The 26631-nt window shown below is 32.7% G+C and overlaps 5 protein-coding genes across 8 annotated transcripts; 3 read left to right on the plus strand and 2 right to left on the minus strand.

Moving 5' to 3' along the window:
* Positions 1-1536: 1536 nt before the first annotated feature.
* Positions 1537-2421, minus strand: LOC137832317 (protein DMP2-like). The gene has a single exon (XM_068640413.1). The coding sequence runs from the start codon at positions 2356-2358 to the stop codon at positions 1747-1749; it is 612 nt and encodes a 203-aa protein (XP_068496514.1). The 5' UTR covers positions 2359-2421; the 3' UTR covers positions 1537-1746.
* A 3461-nt stretch (positions 2422-5882) lies between these two features.
* Positions 5883-7119, minus strand: LOC137832323 (uncharacterized). The gene has a single exon (XM_068640420.1). The coding sequence runs from the start codon at positions 6932-6934 to the stop codon at positions 6404-6406; it is 531 nt and encodes a 176-aa protein (XP_068496521.1). The 5' UTR covers positions 6935-7119; the 3' UTR covers positions 5883-6403.
* A 2357-nt stretch (positions 7120-9476) lies between these two features.
* LOC137832325 (uncharacterized protein At4g15545-like) lies at positions 9477-13242 on the plus strand. The gene is made up of 9 exons (XM_068640426.1): positions 9477-10186; positions 10287-10355; positions 10471-10527; positions 11136-11205; positions 11511-11606; positions 11735-11944; positions 12049-12091; positions 12854-12932; positions 13006-13242. Exons 1-9 carry the CDS (start codon positions 9908-9910, stop codon positions 13096-13098), a joined length of 996 nt encoding a protein of 331 aa, XP_068496527.1. The 5' UTR covers positions 9477-9907; the 3' UTR covers positions 13099-13242.
* Positions 13243-15162: 1920 nt separating this feature from the next.
* LOC137832318 (receptor-like cytosolic serine/threonine-protein kinase RBK2) lies at positions 15163-18905 on the plus strand. Its single transcript, XM_068640414.1, has 9 exons — positions 15163-15379; positions 15731-15837; positions 15973-16365; positions 16524-16775; positions 16875-17029; positions 17245-17324; positions 17443-17578; positions 17795-17944; positions 18188-18905. Exons 1-9 carry the CDS (start codon positions 15345-15347, stop codon positions 18374-18376), a joined length of 1497 nt encoding a protein of 498 aa, XP_068496515.1. The 5' UTR covers positions 15163-15344; the 3' UTR covers positions 18377-18905.
* Positions 18906-20268: 1363 nt separating this feature from the next.
* LOC137832326 (probable prolyl 4-hydroxylase 4) lies at positions 20269-24783 on the plus strand. 4 transcript variants are annotated; one of them, XR_011084555.1, is made up of 8 exons: positions 20269-20481; positions 20569-20731; positions 21432-21489; positions 22952-23127; positions 23749-23818; positions 23941-24267; positions 24359-24391; positions 24512-24783. XR_011084555.1 is itself a non-coding variant. In XM_068640428.1 (7 exons), the coding sequence occupies exons 1-6, from the start codon at positions 20345-20347 to the stop codon at positions 24228-24230; spliced, it is 894 nt and encodes a 297-aa protein (XP_068496529.1). In that variant the 5' UTR covers positions 20269-20344; the 3' UTR covers positions 24231-24267; positions 24359-24479. The 4 variants fall into 4 exon arrangements, 2 of the variants coding, with proteins under 2 accessions (XP_068496529.1, XP_068496528.1); XR_011084554.1 differs by having other exon boundaries at positions 23941-24391; XM_068640428.1 differs by lacking the exon at positions 24512-24783 and having other exon boundaries at positions 24359-24479.
* Positions 24784-26631: the final 1848 nt, after the last annotated feature.

Below are 26631 nucleotides of genomic sequence, written 5' to 3' on the forward strand. Positions count from 1 at the left end.
GTCTCAGTCTTAAAAGGAGACACGTATAAATATATGGATAAAATTAATTAAGTATAAAAATCAATTAGTATGAGATAAATAAAAATATTAAAATGATGTGGCAGGTCCAATAAACCCATTAGCAAGTAGTATAAATAAATAGAATGTTTAATTCAATTTTAGTTTTTTTTATGTGTTAATTAAGATAAAACACTGACTTAATCTTTAGAGTGTTTCGGTAGGTGTTACATCACACATCGGTAGGTGTTACATCACACATCGAGAGACTGAGAAGAAATCCCATAAACACAAGTAACCGAGAAAAAAAAAAGTGAACGAAAAAAAGAAACACCCGAAAAGTGAATTCTAAGACTCTCTCCCATATATTTGGTCCAAGTAAATAAATTATATTAACAAATCCTATTTTATAAATGATTTAGTGTAACAAATAAATATAAATAATTTAGTGAAACAAATAAATAAAGTTTATTTTAAAAAATGATAAAACTAAATGTGAAATCACGAATCTCATATGGGTAAAAACATTTCAATTCAAATAATATAGAGAGGGGAAAAAAGAAATAGAATATGAAAAAAATATTAATGTCTTTGGTTTACAAATATTTTAATTTATGTTTTTGTCTTAGTCTCGTAAACGATGACTACTGTAGACTTACTGCCATATTCATAGATGCGGGAAAAATTTCTTAAAATTGTGTAATTTTGATATTTTTTAAGAAAATTATTAAAAAATAAAAATTTATTCATATATCTTAGTCTCTTGTTTGAAAGAAAAATGACTTTATTTTTGTGTCATCTCACAAATTCCTTTGCATTTAGGTTCATATCATAATCTATCTTATACACACTTTCTAACTTTAATTTTTTAAAATTTCATATATGTCTTATTAAAAGAGTCTACTTATCTTACAACAAAATTATTAAATAAAAATTAATTTTAAAAATAAAAATTAATTAATTACTATACTAACTAAGTTAAACATTATTTTATAAATTAAAAACTATTAATATCTAAAATAATATTATTAATAAAAATTATAAACTACATTCTAAATTTATATTTAATATTATTTATCAAGATTTTAGTTATTATTTAATTTATATTTTAAATTAACCATTATAAATATTAATTTAAAATATAAAATAATTATTAGTTAAAATCTTATAAATTAATATTAGATACTAATCTATAAACTAGTTTATAATTTGCTATTAATAATAAAAATAAATTATTTTTTACTATTTTAAAAATTAATTATTATTTAATAATTTTTTTTGAGATTGTGATCGGATAATGTCTTTCATATCAAATTTTCTTTTTTTCTATTTGGATAGGATACTTCCCTGTTTTATGCAATTTATATTCTTTTTGGTATACTTGGTGTGACCCCATTAGAATCTACTTTGTATTTGTCTAAGTTTCTTTGCTACTCCTGAGAAAATTTTAAATCAACTATCAACATTCTCATCTTGGTAAATCTTCTCAAAGATATGAGCATATGATTAGGCAAGTCCCAGGTGAAGGAGCAAGAAAGCAACCTCAAACTACACACAGTATAACATAGGTCTTATATCAGCATTTGTTTACATCTCTTGTCTATAAAACAAAACCTAAGGTAAAAAAATTATTTATAAGAAAGAATTCAAAGAACATATAACTGTAATAGATACAACAATCTTTGACCATTAAGAATAATTTGCTGACATTCCAAGGTGCATATATATATATATGAATCTGGAGATATATCAAGTCTTAGACTTCTGAGAAGTATCGTTGGAATCAGAACTGGTAGGGTATCCAATTCCATGACGCTTATTGGGGAAAATAACGAACACGGAGCTCGCAACTACTCCAATAACCGGAGGCACCACCTGCATCAGAAGCTTCTCACCGGACTCAAATTCAGGATAGAAACAACGCACAGTGTTGGTATCGAGCAATCCCAGCACAGCGAAAACAACCAACGACAACAAAGCGTGAACGAAGTCCCCGAACCGGAGCTTATATACGGACAAGTCGAGTGACTCGGACGCCGGCGAAGGCCACAGCCCCTTGTTGGTGACGACGCCATAGTGGCGCTCACCGTCACTGCCGGTGTAGCTGTCGGTGAAGGAAGCGAAGGCGCAGTTGAAAGCACACACCACAAGGAGCGCTCCGGTGAGGTACTTGTTGACAGTGGTGCAGTGTCCGTTGTTTGTGACGACAGGAATGAGGAACTGGAAGAGGAAAACAGTGCCGGTGGGGAGAAGCTTGACGAGGTTTCCTAGCGCCGAGAATGTTTTTCCCGACATAGTTGAAGCGCGTGTTTTCTGGGAGGTTGTTTTGGAGGAAGAGGTTATGAGGCCTTTATTCGTCATGGTGTTGCAGTTGAAGAAGAAGTTGCACACTCACTCACCCAATAAATGATTATGCGCTACTTGTGCGGTTTTTATAGAAGTTGAGAGAGGGAGTTAGTTGCTTCTACGCGATGTGGAACATGGAAAAGAGAGTTGAATTTGGGATGCATAAATGCTCATACTCTTGCTTTTGCTTCTGGTTTTGGAAAGACCCACACCCACCTTCAATTCTAATTCAAGCTTTCACGTTTTTTAAACCTCTCATAACCCTCAAAATCTGGTTTCTCTGTGTTCATATACAAAACTCTCCAAATACTCATATCTTCTTTTACTTCTATTTTTCTTTTGCCCACACGCATATTTCTTGATAGGAGAAACGCACGCGGAAAGCAATCATCAAGCAACTTCAGAAAAATAAATGACACAAAATTTCATGTGGTTCGGTCGTCAACTCTAATCTACATTTATACGGGAAACTATTAGGTTTTGATTTTATCATGTTGTATATCAATTACAAATAAAATGATCTCTTTAAATAGAGATTATAAAAGGAACACAATGAGTAAGTCTACTTACTAATCAGCCCAACCCAATTGGTTATGGTTTCATACCCAACATTTCCTACATTTTCCTACATGATAAATCATTAACTCATATCAAATTGTTAATGATACATAACATGATGTATAAATAAATATTATTTATCTTTTACTAAATTAAAAAATTTAAATTCCAATCACGTAAAACCAACAAGTTAAACATGAACTTTTTTTGTATTTTTTTTAGAATTGAATTTTGATGCATGATTTTAGAAATCCAAATATTTTAATTTCATTTTTGAAATTGAATGAGCAGATATAGATATGACGTTATGTCTTTAGTAACAAGAAATTAAGATGTTATGTTAATAGTGTTTGTATTATCCCTTTAGCTGTTGGGAGGTATGCTTCATGTAATGCGTGTTGGATAACCCAGCAATACCATAATTAGTGCATTCTAATTTTGAGACGAAATTATTTCCATCACAATTTTCTTATTTAGTTACCCAATATATATATGTATTGTAGAACTCAATTTTATTAAAGGTTACGGTGTTTCCCTATCATACATATTACCTTTTTTTTGTTCCTGGTAAACCAAATGTTTGGTTATTTGAAGATATGCGTGTTGAATGAGATTTAAAAACTTGAACTTCATCAATATCTCATCATTAAATCAAAAATTAGTTTAGGATGTTTTAATTCTCTACCAATAAAGTGTTACCTTCATTTTAATTATTTGTTAATTTTAAATTCTTTAAATTCTTATTTTTAATAATAGTTAGTTTATATTGAAAAATGAAAATTATTAAATGAGATAATTGAATATTTTAAATTAGGATGAATGTACATTATTACTTTATAAAAGTTTTATCAGCGAATATAATAAAATAATGATTTTAAAACATTAGTTGATTTTATGAGTATGAAAGTTTGTAGTTTTTTTATCTTTCAATTTTTTTTCACACTAAAACACAATAAATTTATGTACCATAGAACCCCTAGATAAATTTTGGGAGATATGGCATGCTTTTCATAATTCAACAAATACTTATTAACCTAGTATGATTAATATAATTACAATACGGAAATTTTTCTTCATTTTGAGGTTAACCCGATAACCTATCCTAATTAAAGTTCAACAATGAGAGGTTCATCACAATCCTATAATTATGCACATCAACCAAGGTAAATAAATGCATTAAACATTATTTATTATTCTCAATTCCCTAAGCTCTAAATATTTGTCAGAGTGAAAAGTTTTAAATATATGTGTACTGGTTGGATCTTGGACTACCGAAGACATGAATTATGTAATAAATACGTGATAAGAAAGTAGTTACATACAGTTAATCTTGAATGAGTCAAGGACACTTCGAAACGCACTTCCGTAATATTAGGAAGTCACTACACACGACCTGATGATCACTACACATCTCTTAGCAAACTAGTTAAACTAGTTATCTGGACCACGTGAGTGAAGACCCAAGTAAACATATAAAAGAGACTTCTGAAGGAGAAAAAATACATTTTTTTTTCATATCATAAGAGAACAGACTAATCACTAGTACTGTACTGACTTGAGTATCGGAGTGCAAAGACAGCAAATTGTGTATCAAGTGGATCAAAATTATATAAATAAATGAAATTTTATTCACTAAATTGTATCCTATTTTTATTTTATTATCATTTTGCCCTTATAAATACAATTAACTATTAATTCTAAAACCTATCAAAACTAATAAAAAAATATTAATTAGTATGACATAAATTCACTTTTTCACGCGTCAATTTTTTATAATAATATATATAATTAAAAATAATTTATTAATATTAAAAATATCACTAAAATATATGTATATAAAAAACGCACTATTTTTAATAAATTTAATCGATTAATAAATAATATATAAACGGATTTATTTTTTATTAAAAAAATCATAACAACATAGTGTGATGTTGAAGATTTGAAGCACTCACCAAAATTACCAGCTAAACACAGAATATATATATATATATATATATATATATATATATATATATATATATATATATTTGATTGCAAATAATGAGAGTTCAGCTTTTTCCTGTACAAAATAATGTAGGCCGAAAGTAAACCTTTTATGTCGTATTGGGTCAACTATTGGCTTATCTCCCATTCAAAAATTTCAATCGTAAATAGAAAACAAAAACGAATTATGAAAAGTTATATCTTTGTTTTTGGTTTCCAATAAATTTAAGTTATATATCATATAAAAATCTGGGAATTTAATTTAAGCAATTAAGATGAGAAGACAAAAATTACCTAATCAATAGCAATTAATTTATTAAAAGTGGAAGAGCTTGGTGAGATCGACCAACTAAACTGAGAATTAGAGTTATTTGGAACATTCAAAATTAGTGTAGCAAATGGCAGCTTTTGAAATTTGATTGACAATGTCTTTGGCACATAACATTTAAATTTAAACCTGTAACACACCGTTTTTAAATTAAACAAAAAAGTTAAAGCTGACCCAAGTAATTTTAAATCCAAAATCAATGTTGAATGAACTAAAATTTATCCTAAATGTTATTCCTTTTGCGCACATTTTTAAACCACGAAATCACTTAAGTAACTTAACTTTTTCAATTCAAAGATATTTCTTTTGGGAACAATTTAACAACTTTACTCACAAAGCATTCATGATTAAAGCATTGGGAAACTAACAGAATAAAGGAGAAAAAAAAAGTAAAAGGTGGCACAAAAAGTAAAGTTTTGAGAAGAGTGAATGATGATTCTGTAGTTATACATGACACAACTCTACGCAATCCTTATCTTCACCAAATTATGGACCTTTCTTCTCTCTCCTCAAATCCTCAAACTCCAACCCCACCTTATCATCCCAACCCAAAACCAAAACAAATACAATAACAGTTCAGGACCATCTCCTTCTTCTTCTTCTTCTCCTTTGTTTCTGTAATTGAAGTTGGTAAAACAAAATAGAAAGTGAAATAATGGAAAAGAAGTGAAAGAGAATTAGAATGTGGCCAAATTTCCCTATTTAATAATTGGACTTTATATTACAAAAGGGTACAGACCTAAAGAAGCTCACAGGCAGAATCGAATTTAGCCCATAAAAACCAAACCAATCCATTCACTTCCGGATTTTACAAATCAACCCCCATCCTCCTCCTCCCGTCTTTCCTCTCACTTTTTTAATTTAGTTTACTTTATTTTCCATCTCTAACCTGAAATTACAACCTAAACTTACCCTTAAAAAACCACCCTCCACCACATCCACAACATCTTACACGCCGTCCAAACATAAACTACTCCAAACTTCTTTTATTAACACTTCAGCCCCCAAACTTTCCCCAATTCCAGATCCGCCCTCCCGTTTAAAAAAATCACGGTCGGCTCAGGACTCCGGAACCGGAGGGGCGTAACGCAGAAGTATAAGAAGATTCTAGAATAAGGAATGGAACGAAGGAAAGGAAGACGGGTCGGTTATATCACACCCCAAACCCGGAAGTGCTCCCGCTCCGGCTCATTCAAGGCGGAGCAAGCGCCTCAGATCCCTCGTGGCGGAGTCGTCCACAGCCGCCGCCGCTCCCACTTGCCTCTTCGAAAACGACGGCAAGGGAAGCGCGCTGGGCGCAGGCGACATCGCGAACGCCGACCCCGCATAAACATCGCGTCCGGACCTGAAATCCACGATCCGGATCTGCTTCCCAAGCTTTTCCGGGTCGGGTCCGAGTCTCTGGGTCCCGACGACAACCAAATCGTCACCTTCCTTCTTCAAGGCTTCGCTTTTGAGCTTTGAATCGAGCGACTCCCCCCTCCGGAGAATCGTCACCTTCTCCATCACCATCCCGCTGCTCCTCGAAACCTTCGAATCGTCGGAAACCGGCCTTTTCTCCGCGACCCGTTTTCGTTGTTCGGGTCGGGCGACAGGCTTTCGGTGAGCGCGGTAAACATTGACGTTGTTGGCGTAAGTCCTCCGGCGGGAAAATGCCGGCGGCGGAACACCGATTCGGTGGCTTAAGCAATCTTGTGGACGTAGAACCTCCGTGCCCATGGTGAAGAAATTTGAGAAGAAAAAAGGTAGAAGGTTGCAGATCTGAAAGGTTGATTCTTAGATTTGTGTGGTAGGTTGGTTGGTTTGGTTTTGGTTTGGTTGATGTTGTTCTTCCTTGTTTAAGTTATGTTATTGATGAAACAAGGAAGAGAAGGGTATAACGGGTAATGAAAGAGGGGTTGAGTCTGGAATGCGAGAGAGTGGGGAAGGGTGATATATAGGGGAAGAGGAAAGAGACAAAGGTGGGGGTGGGTTCCACACACTTGCGTTGCGCGTGAAGAAAGAGAAAGAGAGTGCCTCTTTCCGTTATAGGTCCACGTTTTCTAACACCTATTTTTTTTTTTTCCTTCTTCCCTTCACGCTTCAGACCCACCGTTTCTGACGTCAGCTAACGGCGCCGTGCACCCTCGGTTAGTTGTCATTCTCGATGGCCCTGTTTCCTGGAAATTATTATTTGAGGTGGGCTCCAGCTCGGGTTGCCCAATAATTATGCAATTTCCAAAGATTCTTCTTTTATTTAAAAAAACAAATATTATAAATAATATTTATGTGCTTTTTTTGCCATTATTAAAATTATAAAATGAAAGGAGTGGCTACAATAATAATAATAAATGCCACCTCCACACTAATATACACTCTCACTTCCGGTCAACAGTCAACTATTCAAGCTACACAATAAAAATTAATACTACTCAATATTATCACTTTTTTCAACTTCACATAAATGAAAATTATGGTATAATTTGAAAATCACTTCAATAAAAAACTTTTTGTAATATCAATTAAAGGGAAATTTTTGCGAGTGTAATATAATAAAGAGGAAATGATTTTGCACTTCACATGGCCATGTTCATGCTCTTAATTATGAATGCTGTTGAATAATTCCCTCTTATCTAGTTTTTAAAGAGAATATGACATTCGTTGTTTCCTTGCCACCCTTTTATTTTCTAACCTAACCTATGATCATTCTCTAAACTATTTTATATTATTCATTGTTATCATATTCTTCAACACGATTTCATCTTATTATTTTATACTTCTTTCTCTTTGATTTCTCTTAATCTATCTCTTAATGGTAATAATTTTATTATATAAAAACAATTGGTCAATCTCACAATAATAATCCATACAATCAAAGCCAATCTTTGTAAAATATAAAGAAAAGAGGATGATCATGAAAATATTAAAAAACAAGGGTTGAAATGGACATTTCACCTTCTTCATGGGTGTTTGAATGATGTTGTATGCGCACTTAGTCAAGCATTCCATTGCTTACTCAAACAGAAACACTTGCACATTTATTCGCCCCCTGTTTCGGATTTTTTTAAAATACCCTTTAAAATATAATTTCACTTTAAAAATAAAATTATAGGTTATAATCATCAATAAAAAATCAATAGCTAAAACGTGTAATTACATAAACTATTATATTTGCTTAGTCACAATTTTCCGAATTAATATCTTAATGACAAAAAAAAGACTATAATTATGTTTTAACTTCGTTGTTATTCCAATTGTGTTGTTTTCTACTTTTAGCACCACAAATAACAATAGTTGAAATAAATAAAATGAAACTTAAAATTGTAAAAAGGTAAAAAAAGCCATTTCAAATAAAGGAAATTTAAGGAAATGAACTAAAACAAGGTGTTCATTGATCTATTTTTAATAAATGACTAAATTTCTATTTATTATGAGGTCGAAGTTAAGAGTTAAAAAAAGTCAAGGTTGTAAATTAATTGTTTTCTCGTTTGTATCTTTCATTTTATTGGGATAAAATTTTAGTAACATAGTTTGACAAAAAAAGTAAGATTCACAGTTCCATAAAAAGAAACTTCATGATAGTTATTTTTTTTCATTTAGCTTCATTATAGTTCGAGCAACTTATAAAAGGAATCAATATAAAAATATAGGAAGAAATTAACAGTTATTACTATTTTGAAAAGGTTATTTGTTTAGAGATGAAAGAGCATATTAGTGTTTATGAAGTTTGGGAAATAGTTTTTTAAAATTGTAATAACTAAGTTGTTATTATAAATAATAGTACTAAAAATAATATAAACGATTCCCTATCCCCCACCTGTCTGTTTCAATATTTTGAATTATAAAAAAAGAGAAAAAGAAATGTGGGGTCGAATAAAGGTTTTCCATAATAATTAATTAATTAGAAAGAATATGGTGTCTGTTTAGTGTCTGTGCAGTTTGGAGACATGGAATCATAGAAAGTAATAGAGAATGGGATTTGGAAGGATAGTGGAAATATCCAAACAAGAGACAGGTGGCTTCCTATGATCCAAAGGATACCTTAATAAATGATAGAACAAACAAACAATCGTTAAAATAAGCTTAAAATATTTTGAACCTAACTCAATCTCATAAAATCTACTCATAAAATAAAGGTTTCCATTCAATTATATATAATAAAATGTTATAATCTTTAGTTGACGTCGGATTTCCCACAACATTATTATGTATAATAATAATTTTTGTTTAGTCAAATTACCGTTCTTCATATATAATTATAGAAAACTCGAGGAAGAGTTGTAAGAGAAAATGTACTTGTACATGATTGGTGTTTCTGGCTGTGAATGGTGCACCAAAAGTTATGGTGATGGAGAAGCTTATGAAGAATGAATGAAGCACCTTCAGTAATGGATACGTAAATAATAAATGATTGTATTGGGAGTTTTGGGTCACAGAAATTACAGAGCCAATATCCACCACAGTGTCTCCTTCAAGTCCTATCCTCGCTCAAACGTAACCAAGCCACAAGTTATAACAAAAAACAAAACAGACCAATTCATAAGATAAAACGTCTTCCCACACACTCATCTTACTATCCAAACCCTCTGCCCTACCTTCTCGTTCATCAACAAAACATCATACTACATAATTAAATCCAAAACAAAATAAATCAAACAAAAATTTACTACATTATTCTACTATGTAACGGTGTAGCAGAGGAACCAACAATAAATGATGCTGGTTCAATCCAGTGGTTCCCAGGTGGATCTTCCGGAGGAGTTGCTACAAGTTCTGCCGTCTGATCCTTATGAGCAGCTTGATGTGGCCCGCAAGATCACCTCCGTTGCGCTCTCCACACGTGTCAACGCGCTCCAATCAGAGTCATCCACTTTGCGCGCCGAACTCGCCGATAGGGAGCAGCTCATCGCCGAGCTCCAGGCTCAGGTCGACTCCTACGACGCCGCTCTCTCCGAAGCCGCCGATAAGCTGGCCCGAGCCGACCAAGACAAGGTCCGAACCGGTCCCTCAACCCGCAACCCGGTTCAATTTGCAATAACCAATTATTTTATTTTATTTATTTATTTGTTTGGCCTGAGATTATTAATTACAGGAGAGTTTGGTGAAGGAGAATGCTTCTCTTTCCAATGCGGTGAGAAAGCTCACCAGAGATGTCTCCAAGGTGAAAATTCTGAATTCGATTGTAACTTTTATCAGCAATTCCCATGAAGTCTTGGAATGTGGATATGGTTTTGGACTAATGGGTTCTCTTCTCAATGTTATTGCATGCATTGCAGTTGGAGAGTTTCAGAAAGACACTTATGAAGTCACTCCACGAGGATGAAGATAATTCTGTACGTTACTTTTATTTATTAATATTAATATTAACATTATTATAAAAAGGACATCTTATCTAGTGTGGTTAAGGTTTAATAAAAATAAATAAGTTTTTTTACAAAAAATATTAGCAGTATATTTACTTAAAATTTATAATATATATTTATGATTTTTTTAATGAGTTACTCTTTACTAGTATTGTTGCCTTGTTTCGTGTGAACGTGTTTTTTTCTTTTATCTTGGTTGGCTTAATTTATTAATTAGTTTACCAATATATGCGACTATTGTCAAATACACAGTTGCTTTCCTAATGGGGAGAAATGATTAGCTGGTTTTCAACCACAGGTCAATTTATGGTTCAGATAATTTTATGTGTTATATAAATAAATATTATTAATTATTTTATTTAAATTTAAAAATTAAAATACGTGTTTATAATAATGCCTACTTAAGAGATTTTCTTAAACCATACCTTTTGAGATTTATCAATTTTTTTTTTATGTATTTTACTTAAGAATCAAATATAATCTGTATGTGTGACATATATGATTAAGTGTTACTAAAGAACTTTTTATAAATTTAAAATTTCATGTTACATGAACAATCGCATTTGAGTTTGGCACAGGGAGGAACACCAGAAAGTGCCGCTAAGTTGCATAGTCAAGCAAGTATCACTTCCTCGTCGCAATTTGGAGGTACTTTCAAAGTATATAATTAATTTTTTAGTGCCACCAAGTTCACCAATATTAACCAGGGAGAATTTTTGTGTGTGTAATCTAAATTAATGAATGACATTATTTCCTGACATTAAATAATAACTATGCAAATTTTTGTGCTAAGTACCAGTTTACCTATTGTTAATTGGTGCTATAAGTTTACACAACAATGTACCAATTAATGCTAGTTCTTGAATTTGAAGGAGAGGAAAAGGTGAAGAAAAACAATCGTTTGGCAGTATTTTCCCATTCTGGTTGTGATTCGAGTTCTTGTTTGACTGCAGATGAAGATGCTTCAACGCCTTCTTCTAGATCTTCTTCAATGCGACTAAACCCTTCTGATACGTCAAATTATTTTGCAGAGGATCGTGAGTCTGATGGTGTGTACCATCATCTAATGGGTTAATAAAACTATACATATATTATGTATATATGCATGCATCACCAAAATATGTTATGTACCTTTTTCTTGCTTTTGTTGTGAATTTGAAAAGTACGATGTATGCAGGTTCAAGATCTGGAGCATCACATAATGTTGTGTTATCATCTCAAAGTAGCACCCCTCGCATTACTCCTCCAGGTTCCCCTCCTAGTAGGTCTGCACTGGTATCCCCAACAAGAACATCATCTAAGCCTGTGTCTCCAAGGCGCCATGCAATGTCCTTTTCAACCTCAAGAGGAATGTTTGATGATAGGTCCTCAGCAGCCTCACAAACTGGTCACTCCCTTCAAATCATTGCCTTTCTTGCATATGTTCCACCACTTTTTTCTCTACGTTTTTTCTAATAATACCTAGTTTCACTGCTTTTTCTTTTGTTTCAGGTCGAACACGGGTGGATGGAAAAGAGTTTTTTCGCCAAGTTAGGTTAGTGAGGTTTCTTTTACTAACTAATTTAACTATAAAACAAATGAATTTTGTTATGGATCAAGATGGGTCCAGGGAACTATTAAGACTACCCCTCTTCTTCTTTGGTCGATTATTCGGATAACACTTTATTTATTCTCAAAGCAAGTTTTTTCCTTTCCTCTACTTGTTACACCTCTTTCGGTCTTCTTGTAACCTAGATTCGAATGATACCTACAGAAGATATTATGACGTTCAAGTCAATTTTAATATTCGACACTCAGTAGTCAAAGCACTGTATGATGACGTACCTGGTTTTTAGAATCTGTGTTATTTATATTATTTTAGTGAGTCTTTCTTATTGGATAAGATTAGGGAGCTGAGTCATATTTAGAAATACATTACCTAACTCTTAATCATTGATTAACTTCGCTAACTCTGTTCGTAATTGGAGACATAGTATCGATCATACGACTCTTGCCACTACAAATTCAAATATGAAAGAAAAAAAATCAAGTTTTATACATATCCCTAATAAAGATGAAGTCAAAATAATCATTCTCTTATAATTTTATAAAAATAATTTATCATTAAAAAATACAGATACTTTCTAAATATATATATATATATATATATATAGATAGATGAGAACAGTATTCACTGTCAAAGTAGTGTTCACTGTCTTTAAATTTGAAGCAATGGTTTGTAAGCACAAATGTTAAATTATGTTTTTGATATATAACAATTATTCTTCATTCAATTGGTTGTGTTTGTTATTTTTAGGAGTCGCTTATCTTATGAGCAGTTTGGTGCATTTTTAGCAAATGTGAAGGAACTGAATTCTCATAAACAAACCAAAGAGGTATGCTTCCTTGTCTCTTCCATGCTTCCCCTCCCATGAATCTAAATTTTGTTGCCACTTTTGTGAATTGCAGGAAACACTACAGAATGCTAATGAAATTTTTGGGGCTGAAAACAAAGACCTTTATACTATATTTGAGGGATTGATAATGCGCAATGTCCATTAGCCCTGCCTTCACTAAACTTTGTAACATCTCATCATATTTCCTCTACTTCTTCCCAAACTACATTTCTCACTACTTGTTGCTTCATAAAGTTTTCTTTGAGTTCTACAAGGTTGTTTTTATATTTATTTAAAAGATCTTATTACATGTATCAGTCTGTAATTTTTTTTATGTCAAGCTAAGCAATACTTTTTTCAATAAAAAAAAAGAGATTATATGTGGCTTCAAAATTCCCCGCAGATTTTTTATGTGGAAGAAATGAACATGCTTAAAAAGCAAATAAACTTTCACGATTTTTTGAATCAATCACGTGCACATGAATCTTTTGTTATTAACTTGTGAGTTCCAAAAGAAGGAAACCCAAGCTGGGAGTGTATACCTTATAATGAACAATGATCGTGATTGATTTTCCTTCAATATTTTTTACACTATTTGCTTCAAACCCACGCATTAATTTTCTCCTTTATGCATCTGAAAGCGAGGCTTTGCTTAAGTAACCCCAATCACTGGGATTCAGATTGCAGCTACCAGCTAGGATTAGAAATATCCTATGCTATTTGTTTCTTATTAATTTCTATACACAATTGATTATATTCTTATTTTTTTTCTTTAAAACTATTCTCTTTTGTTTTTTAGTTATTGTGTATTGAAGAACGAAAGATTATTTTAAAGTTATTGTACATCATGGGAGTAAATTCATATTAGAAGTAAAAGTGGTAAGTTGGAGTATGCGGAGATGTTAGTGAATAACAATGAGTGTGGTGGATAAATGGTGAATATAATTGAAAAATGAAGGGACATTGTGTTAGCATTATTAAAAAATTATTAAATAAAAATTAATTTTAAAAATTAAAAATAATTAGTTATTATATTAACTAAATTAGATACTATTTTAGAGACTAAAACAATTATTAATTTTTAAATTAATTTCTATTATTAATAAATAATTTTTAAATTACTTTCTTGTATCATACACTAACTTCTTAAAATAATACCCTGAATTGAAATTGAAGCAAATGATGTGGAGTTGCCAAAGCCTTAAATTTGGGAAAGAAATGTTTGAAATACGAAAAAAAAAATGAAGAACCTTGTGTCATCTTTAATGAGATTTCCCAAAAATTTAGGGTTTTAGAGAAATAATTTTATGTTTTTACTTGTTAGGGACAGAAGGTGAAATGAAAATTTGAAGGTGATCTTTTCTCAAAGTAATTCAGCACTACTTTGATATGAGCTTCAATTTATTTTCAATGGAGTAATCTGTAATGAGGTCCAAATCACTAATCAGGTTCAATAAGGTTATTAAAATAATATAAATAACACACATCTCAAGGAGAAAGATAGTCATTTTTACTGTGCACTCATCGAATACTGATTACTTGTTTTACTGACTTGAGCGTCAGAGTGCCTTTCGCAGGTATCCTATTCGGTATTCACCCGAGACCGAGAGCCGAAAGAGAAGCACGAAGATAAGAAAGACCCCAAACACCCAGCAACCTGTCCGATCAAAGGAGAAAGACTAAGACTTCAATAGTTCTCTAGGTCTCATCTCCCTAGCAGCAATATAACCTATAATATGAAAATATGGGTTGGATGTTAATTTTTATACATTTGCACACAAAAATTACCAAACAGATAAAAAGACTTAAAACGTTAATGCAAAAAGATAATATTAGTTAAGGGACAACTTAGTATGTTAATGTTAGATGTCAGGAACTGAAAAAATGACTAAATTGGGGGTAACTATCCTTTTCAGTGGAAGCTATATAATTAATTTAAAGTGATTTGTTATTATGGCAAAAAAAGGTGGCATGGGTTGGCTTGAGCTCTACGTGGAAGTTGATAAGCCTTTCTGAGACAGCGACAACCTTTTAATTAAACTGGATTAATATATTAATTTGGTACACAAACTTGTTTATTCATTTAATTATTAATCTATATTTCTTTTAGATTAAAAGGAAAAAAAAGAATTGAGATTTAGTTTGAGAAGAAACGATGAATGAGCAACTAACCAAAGCCGTATTTTGGGCATAAAAAAACGGTTTGAAATAATGACAACGTTGTTGTATTATCATAGGAAGTAGGAAAACACAGAAAAATCATGCCAACCGCTACTTTCATGTCTCTCCTTCTCTCTTTCTCTCTCTCCCTCTCTTTCTCTTCTCCTCCTCTCTGACTCTACATGCGTGCACGTCATTCCCGTGGCAACCCTTTTGGTTCTCGGAAACTCGTCTTGCTTAGCCTTGGCCACCATGAACGATGAACGAGAACCAACAGCTTCCCCGAGGTACCTCTCTTTCATGCACCTGCTTTCTCCTTCCTTCTTTCTTGCTGAAACCTTTGCGTTCTATTTGCTTTTCCATGCAACGTTTGCTTTTCATCTCATTCATGGTTTCTCAGTTTCTGTTGGTAATGTTTCACGTGCCAATCTTTTTTTAAACTGGGCTTGCCACTTTTCAACCATGTCACCATTGATGTTGTCTTGATATTTTTGGCGATAATCTTGTGTTCGGGGCATGCATTCAGTCGGTGGATTTTGATCACACGTGGTTTTATTGGAACTTGATTTTAGTCTCTTAGGTTTTGTCCGTTGTGTGTGTGTGTTTTTTTTTGCTGACAAAGAAGATTATATTGGCAGCAATGGCGTCCACAAGATAGAAAAAAAACAAATAGTTGAAAAGGAGAAATCTCTTTTTAAAGGGAGACGTCCACGACCTGGGTTTTCTGATTCATTCTCAAGTATAGGTAATTAAATTTTTCTTTGTCTTCTTTTCCTGTTTCCAACAAGCGTTTTAGTTTGCTCCAAACATGTTGAATTGAAGTGTATTGGACCTTGCTCTTTCATTTTTGTACTAATGCTGAAAATGAATACCATATTAGAATTGGAAACTTTAGACATTGAAGTGGGAGCCCCACCTGAGCACTCTCCTAGGAGTCAAGGGTCTGAAACCCCAAGTTCAAGGACCAGCACTTCTGATTCGGAGAGTCAGGGGTCTTTAGTAGGAAATTCACCTAATTCTAATAACCAATGGCGTGGTTTCTTTAAGTTACTGAAGAAAGGATCCCAAATGCCTTTCCAAACTTTTCATCCACTTAAAAATGTTCCTAAACTGACAAGAAGAAAAAGCAAGAGAATCAGGGAGGACCTGATTCCATCTTTGAATTCTCCAGCTCTTCAGTCATCATTTGACACTGAGTTTGGCTGCTTCAAATCTTCCTGGAAAAACTTCACTCTCGCAGAGATCTTGACCGCAACAGACGAATTTAGCCAAGGTATGCAATTCTCTTGCCAGGAAATATAAAGTTACTGTTGGATGAAAAAGAAACTACTAATTTCTTTCTAATTGAAGAATCCAAGAAACTCTGAAAGAAACCTTCGTTTTCTTTTCTTTTTATGATGACATGTTGACTTTATATGTTTACTTTTGAAGTTAATTTGATTGGGGAGGGAGGCTATGCTGAGGTTTATTTAGGCAAATTGGAAGATGGAAACTTTGTTGCCATTAAACGGTTGACAAGAGGGAACCAAGAAGAAATGACTGCAGATTTCTTGTCCGAGCTTGGCATTATAGTACATGTGGATCACCCCAATATAGCTAGATTGATTGGATATGGTGTTGAAGGAGGAATGTTTCTTGTTCTTCAATTGTCTCCACATGGTAGCTTGTCATCTATACTTTATGGTAAAAATGCTAACTAACCATTTTGAGTGTTTCTGCAATGCCTTGCAAATCTTGGGAAAATAGAAGTTCTAACTTTTTCTTTACTTTGCATGATTTCAGGACCTAGAGAGAAACTAAATTGGAGACTCAGATATAAGATTATTTTGGGGACTGCTGAGGGCCTCCGCTATCTGCATGAAGAATGTCAAAGAAGGATCATTCACAAAGACATTAAGGCTTCTAATATTTTGCTCTCAGAGGATTTTGAGCCCCAGGTGCCTACTTAGCCTCACTTCTTCTGTTCTAAATCAATTTACCATCTTAGAACGTGTTTTCTTAAGAGTTAATTGAATGTAACTGACGTTTATCCAATAAGACAAAAAGTGTTACTTCTCTTTTTCCTTCATAGGACTGTGTAAATGTCCTTTTAACAACTTTTAAACCTCAAATCAAACAAACACCTAATTGTTTCATGCCAATATTATACCAGATATCCGATTTTGGGCTTGCAAAGTGGTTACCTGACCAATGGACTCACCATACTGTCTCCAAAGTGGAAGGCACATTCGGGTTTGAATATTTAACATCTTCACAAGTTTTTCCCTGTATACATTTTTTTCATTCCACACTTATCAATCACCACTCTTATTTCCTGTTTTTTTTTCGTTGACCTTGAATGCCACAACAGCTACCTTCCTCCTGAATTCTTCATGCATGGTATAGTAGATGAAAAGACAGATGTCTATGCTTATGGTGTGCTATTATTGGAGCTCATTACTGGTCGACAAGCTTTGGATAGCTCACAGAGAAGCCTGGTGATGTGGGTATGTCTGCCTTTTCACATAGAAATACCAAGTGTTTGTTAAGCACCTTCTTGACATGGAAAATGTTTAGTTTTAAGAGAGTATAGTTTATTATTCACTTAAACAATGTAAAGGATTATTATACTGCGATCCAATAACAATTGTCATGCTAGAAAAACAGTGAATAAAAATTAAACTCAAATTTTAATATGCCCTTTTAAAAAATAATTGTTGCAGGCAAAACCTCTGCTATCTGCAAACAACATCAAAGCCCTAGTCGATCCAGTTTTGGTTGATGCTTACGATGAAGAGCAGATGAAACTTGTAACCTTAACAGCTTCTCTATGTGTTGACCAGTCTTCGATTCAGCGACCAGATATGAGCCAGGCATGTCCTTAATAATATATTCAGTAGATTGCTAGAGCAGGTGGACTTGTCTCATTTTCTTACCTAACAATGAATAACATATGGTTAAGCGTTGATCCTGTGTTTGGATTTGGACAAGAAAATAAGAAACAAAATAAAATCTTTTAATGCTGCGAGTAATCATTTTTTAGATCAGAGCTATCCAATACACTCAATGTTGCCAGCTGATATGGAGCATGTGTGTTTTTTGGTGATTGGATGCAGGTGTTGGAGATCCTAAGAGGGGAAGAAGAAATCCTAAGCATCTTGAAAGAACGGTCCAAGGTAAAACTTCAGAGGACATACTCTGAAGAACTCTTAGATGCAGAAGAGTACAACTCAACCAAGTTTTTGAGTGAGAGGGATCGACATATGGAGACTATTCTAGGATCAGTTACAGACGAAGATAAATAGTACATGGCCTGTACTTGGGATAATGTGTGTACAGGAAACTTGAGAAGTTGAAATTGTAGTGCTGAGATTTATTTTCAGAACATGGAAACTGATTCTGACAATACAAGAGGATTCAGAGCTGGCAATACATTGTTGAAAGTGTTTACCAAGACACAAAGAGAGGTAGATGCAGAACCTCGTGTGATGTACCATGTTTGTCAATAGTTTATTTAGCTATAATGATGAAGTTGGGGTATGATTTGTGAAGCCAAATTCAAGCTTCAGGATGGTTGCCTTGGATGGGATTACTGTTTTCCATTTTATCTACACACATTCAATGATCATCAGCAATTGGAAATACCATTTTCAGCAAGTTCTTTTATTTTCTACTGTAACCAAAAGCAGATTGCCCAAGAAATTTTCTGTCATTTGTTCCATTTGTGTCAAGTGAGTTTTATGTCTCACCTCAAGTGTTACCACCGGGACTTGGAGATGGATGTAAATTTTTAGCTTTTAGTTTTCAAATACAGATTTCAAACATCAATACAAACTGTTTTCTTAAAGTATCAATCAATGGTTTTCAATACAGTTTCAAAACACTTTTAACTATCTTTTTCCTTTTTCAAGTTGTTTTGGATTTTCACTTTTACTTCTAAATACAACTAATTAAACACATTCTCATCCTTAAATTACAGATGAGACAATTTTTGCTGCTATATAAACACTAATAGTTGTCCTGTTTTTTACTACAACCACCAATAATATAGGTCAATACTTTTTACTGTAGTTTTTAATTCTGTTATGGTCTTTTATCTCTGTTATTAATTCACTACTATAGTTACTATTAATAATTATTTTATCAGTCAAAATCGGAAACATATAAAACATTCGAACAACTCACTCATCTTCTTAATCAATCAGTTATATCCATTATCAACAATTAAGTAATGTTGGCTTTTTATGTTTATAATTTTGTTACACTCTAATGTGTGTAATGTGACACCATAATTTCGCAATATGAAATTATGCTTTTTCATATTATTTAAAATTACAATTTTAGTAATTAAGTAAATTCTAATATATTAGATGCCCTATTCTGTTTCGTGTCTACTTTATTACTTAAAAACTGTTTGAAAAACAAAGTTAATACTAAATAATAGGAGTATTCATGAAAAAAATATTGAAAAACAAAGTTAATACTAAATAATTAATAGTAAATGGTAAGAGTATTCGTGAATATAAAGAAGGGAACAAACGAAAAGAGAAGAAATATTGTAAATTAAAACCATATCCACTTTCAAAGTTAATATGATTCATTAAAATATACTTCTAATTTGTGTTTGGATGAATATTAAAATTTGTTAGTTTGGTTGGAATATGAAAAATAAGTAATAAGGAGAAAATTGTTTATTTGCATTTAATATTTAATATTGGGGAGCAACATGTTTATCATTTATACACTATTATATTGTAATAAACCTTCAGTTTTATTATTGAAAACTTCAAATAGTCTTAAAATATTACCTTCGTTGTTATAAAACTAATTATTCAAGTAATGTTTCTTCAAGAATTAGAAATCATCGTGTAATCGATTAAAACCCTATAGATATAATTAATTAATTAAAAAAATATGAAGAAAGTAGTGGTAAAAAAATCATATAATAATAATAGTATTATAATTTAAATTAATTTATATAAACAACGTAATTTGATCAATTAATTAAATATGTCCTTGTATAATTTTTAAAATATATCCTATCTATTAAATCATTGGTCAATTTTTCTTTCATTGTTGATTCTCTTTTTCCTAATCAGAGAACATCGCGTTTAATGGCAAAATGAAGAGTTTTTGAAGAATAAAAGTAATGATAATAATTAATTAAGAATGGAAACTAATAATGACAAAAAGGTTTCAAAAAGTCAAAGTGTGTTTAATGTAAAGGCAAAGTACAGAGGAAGTTAGTTAGGAATTGAAAGAGGGAGAGGAAGATGAGTAGGGTTTGGTGTGTAGTGGTATCAGCCTTTGCGTGGATGATGCAATGGCAGGGAGGGTCCAGTTCCTACGCCGGCTCTGCTAGTGCCATCATAGACCCTTCCAAGGTCAAGCAAATCTCGTGGAAACCGAGGTCTGTTTGTGTCTCTGCACATGTTTTGCTTATCAAACTAAATTTGGTAGCCAGCGAATGATGATTGCATCGATTTGGATGATGCAGAGCTTTTGTTTATGAGGGTTTTCTGACGGAATTGGAATGCGACCACCTGATTTCCATCGCCAAATCGGAGCTCAAGAGATCCGTTGTGGCCGATAATTTGTCCGGTGAGAGCAAGTTGAGTGAAATCAGAACCAGCTCCGGCATGTTCATTTCCAAGAATAAGGTTCTTTATCTTCATTCATTGCTATTGATTGCTTTTATAGAATTTTGATATTTGTGATAGTGGTAGATCCAATGTCAATCTTATACGTGCTGTATGTGGGGCTGTAATGTAACTGTAAAGGAGCATATGTTTATTGTCTTTAGCTTTGATTTTTTTTGTTAGTAAAAATGGTAACACGGAGAGACACTCGCAATGCTGTCTGGTAGGTCCCAATAACTAATAGAAGTCCATTTAAAGGATTACAACACATGTCTAAATTGCAAATAGTTAAATCCAATTATGGATTACTCAACTGGTCTTTGAGCGTTGGCGGCTCTCTCTAGAGAGGTTATCCACAAAGTAAGATTTTAATGGCGTCAAGGAAAATTGAACCCGCTTCCATGGGGAAGACGAGAGTTAAAAAATTGCACTGCTCTTGTTATAATTTGGATAGTCATTTCCACCCATGAGATAGAGAATAACCTCTGGTGACTTGGAAATTCTATTCCACCCGTGGTTTGGAAAGTCACGAGTTAGGGAATAACGATGAGGACTGTTTTATAGAAGAATAACGGTTTTCTAAACATTATGGTGGGTTTTAGGTTTGATATGTTGGTTGAACTTTGGTGGGTTGCTTTTTGTAATTCGTATTATAAAAAAGAAAAAACTGTGCTGAGTTCTTTTTATGAACTGTTTTTTACTCTGTTCAGTTATTTTATAGGATCCCATTATTTCTGGTATTGAGGATAGGATTTCGTCATGGAGCTTCCTTCCTAAAGGTATGGTATATATAAAATCATGATGGATGTCTGCATGGTATTATTGTAACCTGTGGAACTTATATCTTAGCCCTGTTGTTGATACTTGTTATTGCGTATGGCTTTTACTTGCACATGATTGGGACAACTGTATTTATATTATTGTCATTTGTTATCACTATTTTCTTTTTTTGTTTTTTCTGCTTCTATAAGAACTGGATTATACAGAATCAATTTAGTTTTTAGCCAGAAACACTAGCTTTACAAGTGAATAAGAAGCCAGTCTTACTATTCTCCATATCTTGTCTCTTGTTTAGTTATGGTAACGCAGTCTTTGGCTTTAAAGGAATAAAAACAAGGACTTTAAAAAACATAGGAAGAAACCAATTCTATATCAATCATGAATATGTTTACTTATTGAATAGAACATAAGCACATTATTTCAGGATTGAACTGTGATGCTAATTTTGGGTTTTCGAGCTATTAAGATTTACATTTTTTAAGTTTTAGGGAACCCGTTCTCTCTCTTCCATCTTCCTGCATACCATGGCCCTCCACAGTTTCCTTTCCAGTCTTATTCTGCATGTCAGAGACCTACTGTGACTGCTATGTGTGGAATTGTTTATTGCAATTCTCATTCCTCTGAACTTCTATATAATGGCACAATGAACTTTAAACTTGTCTCAATTAAATATTGGAAGCTATTATCATTTATTAGTTGAAACAAGGAAACTTTTGATTGCATTTAGTGACGTCTTATGTGTTCAGTATGCTTTTATTCAACTAACAGTTTAGAACTTTTAAACTAACTCCACTAAATCATTCTCTCCAAATTTCCCATTTTTAGCATGGAATTCTGTTTTCAAACAGTCCTACATTACTTTATTTCCTGATAAAAACTTTCCACTTTTATATTCTTAATCAAATAGCATAAATTAAAGTAAACTGCTTTTGTATTGAAGACTTAAATGGTTTAATTTGTGTGGATTTAGCTTTTCCATAACTCTAAGCATTGACTTTAAAAATGTTAGAGTATGTGGAAAGCATGAAGGGCATTACTCTTTAATCGTTCTTTTTTTCCTGTGTATGGTTTCCATGAAGCATTCAATTGGCTGCTGCTTAACAGTCATAAACATTTGTTGCATCATCAATATTCCATAAATGCTTGACAACTCTCCATACGTACCTATCCATTTGGAACCTGCTACAGAAACAATTTAAAGCATTCAAAATTTACTGGAGAAAATCAGAAGTAGAGGGACCAAAGAATAGTAATTGCGAATCACAAGTATCTTTTGCAAATATAATCTTCATAAAACCATGAGCCAAAAAATGTGTCTTCATAAATGAAGTTATTGTCTAAACAGTTAAATATAGAAGTGCATTTGCAGCTTCTCTCCCTTCCCTTAACCCACAAGACAAAAAATGTTAAAATAAGGAGGCAGTAGTCAATTCCTTACATTATTTTATTATTAAATTTCAGAAAATGGAGAAGACATACAAGTATTAAGATATGAGCACGGGCAGAAATACGACCCTCACTATGATTACTTTTCTGATAAAGTTAATATTGTTCGGGGTGGACACCGCGTTGCCACGGTTCTCATGTATCTCTCTAATGTAACCAAAGGCGGTGAAACAGTGTTCCCTAATGCAGAGGTTTGTCTAGTATTTCACATTTTTCCTTAGAAATAAAAAATAATGGTGGTAAGTCATTGCTGTTATTGTTTTGTCAAATTATTTTTTATGGTATCTCCATAATTATAATTGGCCTTGTGTTCTAGCTCAGATCCTTATTTAGTTCTACATATTTCTAGTGTCAACTGAACCTATCACTGTGAACTAATTAATATTAAGTTACCCAAAATGTCCTGTGAGATTATATTGACCTGAGTTTTCTCTCATCTTTTCACTAGTTGCTCATAATTATTCTAACGATAAGCCTGGAGACTGCGCAAAAGCTTTTGGTTTTAAAAAGTTTATACTTGATTAGGGCCTCTTTGGCATATACTCAATTGGTGCTAAGAACATTTCAGTTTTTGAGAATGGTAGACGTAGAGGAGAATAGGAGATGCAATAGTTTCTGCGATATCATATTATGATTTTTTTCCACGCCAATAAATCCCCCTCTTTGTCCCTCTTCTGTTTTTTTCGACGCCATGTATGGCAAGTTTCACAGCTTAAGAGTCGGAAGATTCCTAGTTTTGCAAAGGAAATTGTTTTTTCCTTTTACATCTAGTAGCTAACTTCAGTAAGATAACTTTATAATTCTGGTTACAGGAATCTCCACATCACAAAGGGTCTGAAACAAAAGATGATCTCTCTGACTGTGCCCAAAAAGGAATAGCAGGTGGTCAATTGGACATTTTTTTTCTTTAATGTTTTTTCTTCTCCACTAATGTCTTGTGCCACATTTGCTGCTTGTCAAATTATCTTGAATAATTATTTTCATTTCGTCCGAGAAATTTACAGTGAAACCAAGAAGAGGTGATGCACTTCTTTTCTTTAGTCTCTTCCCAAATGCTATCCCAGACACTAGAAGTCTGCATGCAGAATGCCCTGTAATTGAAGGTGAGAAATGGTCAGCGACAAAATGGATTCATGTGGACTCATTTGATAAGATGGTTGAAGGGGAGTGCAGTGATCAGAATGAAAACTGTGAGAAATGGGCTAACCTTGGAGAATGCACAAGTAATCCCGAATATATGGTTGGATCTCCGGGTCTTCCTGGCTACTGCATGAGAAGTTGCAAGGCATGTTAGGAACAAGTGTTACTGAATGCTTTCCAGATTCCACGTGGTATTATGCATTTTTTTCGTGAATTATAATGTATTCTGTCTCATTATAATATTGACTAGCTCCCTGATTCCATTGCATGTTCACCTTCAAGAGGTGCATTTGTGAGTTATGAAGTTGTTGGCAGGTAATGCGGGATTCACCATTTTTTTGTCGGATACTTTTTGTATGTAAAACTACAAAAAAAGAAAAGGATGGGTACGTTATTTTCGCTATTGTGATGTTTTGTCATTTTTGTTACGTTCAGTTGTTGCTCTCGTGGAATGAGAATATATCCGGAAGTGTTTCTAGAATTCAACTTAGCTGGAGGTAGAAATTGAACCAAGAGAAGCAGAATATTTTCTTATAACCAAATACACGAATAAGAAGCCTAATGGGTGAGTACAAAACATAATTTGCTGAATTTTATATTGGACTTTTACTCTCTGCGTCATGAATCATTATCAATTTATAGGAACTACGGTGAAGAGAACAAGAAGAAAGTAATTGTTAATACGAAATGGTTAGCGTTATCACTTACTGGCAAGTATAAAATTAAGTAAAATCGTAATTTAATTCATCACAATTGACTCTTGAAGAATGATTGTAAAGAAACTACGAAATATTTTTCATGAATGTTTTTCGTTTAATATTTTCTTTGTGAAATATTAAAAAATAAAATAAAAAGATATAACATTATTAAAAGGTAGTAATTAATGCATTTTCCTAATGAAGGAAAGAAAATATTGTTGTGGGCCAACCTCCTTGATGGTGTCTCATAATTTGTGTATAAATTGATGAAGTGCCTCTCTGGTTAGGCGTTCAGTAATGTGAACGTGGATCAACTTGAGGCAAAATTATTTACTTTTGCGTGATTGCTGAATTCTGTTCGTTATTATATTGGAAAAAGAGAATCAAGAATCAGATCCAAACAAGCAATTAGATTGCTAATCTTTTCTCAAAAAGTGTGTCATGTTAGAATAATTGAAAATTGTAAAGGCACTTTGTTGGTTCGTGCATTAAACTGCTTCTTAATTATAACTCATTTTCTAACCAGGTCAATTCAAGTTTTATGGTTTTGTCTTGTATGGTTAATAAAGAATAAGAGTGGTGAATAAAGTTACACGTTTGGTTTATCAGTGTGAACAATCATGGCAGGTTTTTTGCTTTGTTGGGAAACGGAGTTCCGTGATAACTTGAGCCACGCGCATGCATATTTTAAGCAACAAATTTTGAAGGCTGTTTTTTAGGTGTTAGACATGAATGGATGGTTTTTTAGACGGTAAAAGCATGCTATTGTATTATGAATGGATAGGAAAATATTATTTTATAACTATTAACACTACTTTATAACCATGTATACATCTGATTTTATCGATATAATTTTAAAACTATTTTATTTAAAACAAAATTCTGGAAATTTATAGCACTCTTATGGATGTAATGACAAAAGTATCGTGGAAAGTATAAGAGAAGAATAGAAAAGGAAATGGTGAATTAACGATAAGGACATTTGGTGGGAGCATGGGCTTCCAAATGTGAAGGAGTGGTTAGTGAAGAGTTTATAATGGTGAGGTTGGCAAAGATCAGAGAGAATGGTGTCAAATCAGATAAATGAAATGAAAGAAAGATGAGCATGTTTTGTGGTCCTTCTCTTCCCGAACAGATTCTAAGTGCATTGCAGCTACCACTACACTCACTAATTAATTACATTCTTATTTCACGAATGAGTTTATTTAAGAACACCCTTAACACAAATTAATTTAACTTTGATCTAATAAAACTCATACTAGTAAAATAATTCTGTTTGTTTAATATTTTTAGCTAGTGTATGAATTTTTGTTTGTTTAATTGCTCATTTTAATAGTTGAATAAATTTTATTTAATCTCTACAGTCAAAAATAATTTCTTTTAGTTATTGTACTGACTGTTTTTAATATTTTTAGTCTACATAAGTTGATGATAACAATTTGAAGAAATTTTAAAAAAATATGCGTAGGAACTAAAAAAGTTAAAATGATATGTGTAAAGATTAAAATGAAGGAATTTGAATGAGGACGAAAATATGAAATTTAAATACAGTTAAATGAGTAATTATTTTTTTATAATGTATAATCTTTCTTGAAAACTTTGTAAACATATTGGTGATTTTTAAGTTATAATATTACATCATTTGAATTTGGTTAACCCATATAAGTTCACATTTAGTGAGTTAACCCTAACTAAGGTTTAGTTAATGCAAATTCTGAGTCAAACTCGTCAATCTACCATCAAGCAAAACTCTTGTAACTCAAGAATGTGTTACATCTGCATGTATTTATTTACCTATTTTTGTTCTGGTTTTTTACTTTGTCTGTTTTCTGTTTGTGTAATAAAAATGATGAGAAG

The sequence above is a fragment of the Phaseolus vulgaris genome, chromosome 6, assembly GCF_000499845.2.
Source record: "Phaseolus vulgaris cultivar G19833 chromosome 6, P. vulgaris v2.0, whole genome shotgun sequence".
Classification (NCBI taxonomy): domain Eukaryota; kingdom Viridiplantae; phylum Streptophyta; class Magnoliopsida; order Fabales; family Fabaceae; genus Phaseolus; species Phaseolus vulgaris.

Bases quoted from the DNA above. Each gene is read 5' to 3' on its own strand.
- LOC137832318 (XM_068640414.1), top strand. From the start codon at position 15,345: ATGAACGATGAACGAGAACCAACAGCTTCCCCGAG. The intron at 16,366-16,523 runs GTATGCAATTCT...TTACTTTTGAAG, and splicing joins AACAGACGAATTTAGCCAAG to TTAATTTGATTGGGGAGGGA. The intron at 17,325-17,442 runs GTTTGAATATTT...ATGCCACAACAG, and splicing joins AAAGTGGAAGGCACATTCGG to CTACCTTCCTCCTGAATTCT.
- LOC137832325 (XM_068640426.1), top strand. From the start codon at position 9,908: ATGATGCTGGTTCAATCCAGTGGTTCCCAGGTGGATCTTCCGGAGGAG. The intron at 10,187-10,286 runs GTCCGAACCGGT...TATTAATTACAG, and splicing joins CCCGAGCCGACCAAGACAAG to GAGAGTTTGGTGAAGGAGAA. The intron at 11,945-12,048 runs GTCACTCCCTTC...CTTTTGTTTCAG, and splicing joins CTCAGCAGCCTCACAAACTG to GTCGAACACGGGTGGATGGA.
- LOC137832317 (XM_068640413.1), bottom strand. From the start codon at position 2,358: ATGACGAATAAAGGCCTCATAACCTCTTCCTCCAAAACAACCTCCCAG.
- LOC137832323 (XM_068640420.1), bottom strand. From the start codon at position 6,934: ATGGGCACGGAGGTTCTACGTCCACAAGATTGCTTAAGCCACCGAATC.
- LOC137832326 (XM_068640427.1), top strand. From the start codon at position 20,345: ATGAGTAGGGTTTGGTGTGTAGTGGTATCAGCCTTTGCGTGGATGATG. The intron at 20,482-20,568 runs GTCTGTTTGTGT...TGGATGATGCAG, and splicing joins CAAATCTCGTGGAAACCGAG to AGCTTTTGTTTATGAGGGTT. The intron at 23,819-23,940 runs GTGGTCAATTGG...AGAAATTTACAG, and splicing joins TGCCCAAAAAGGAATAGCAG to TGAAACCAAGAAGAGGTGAT.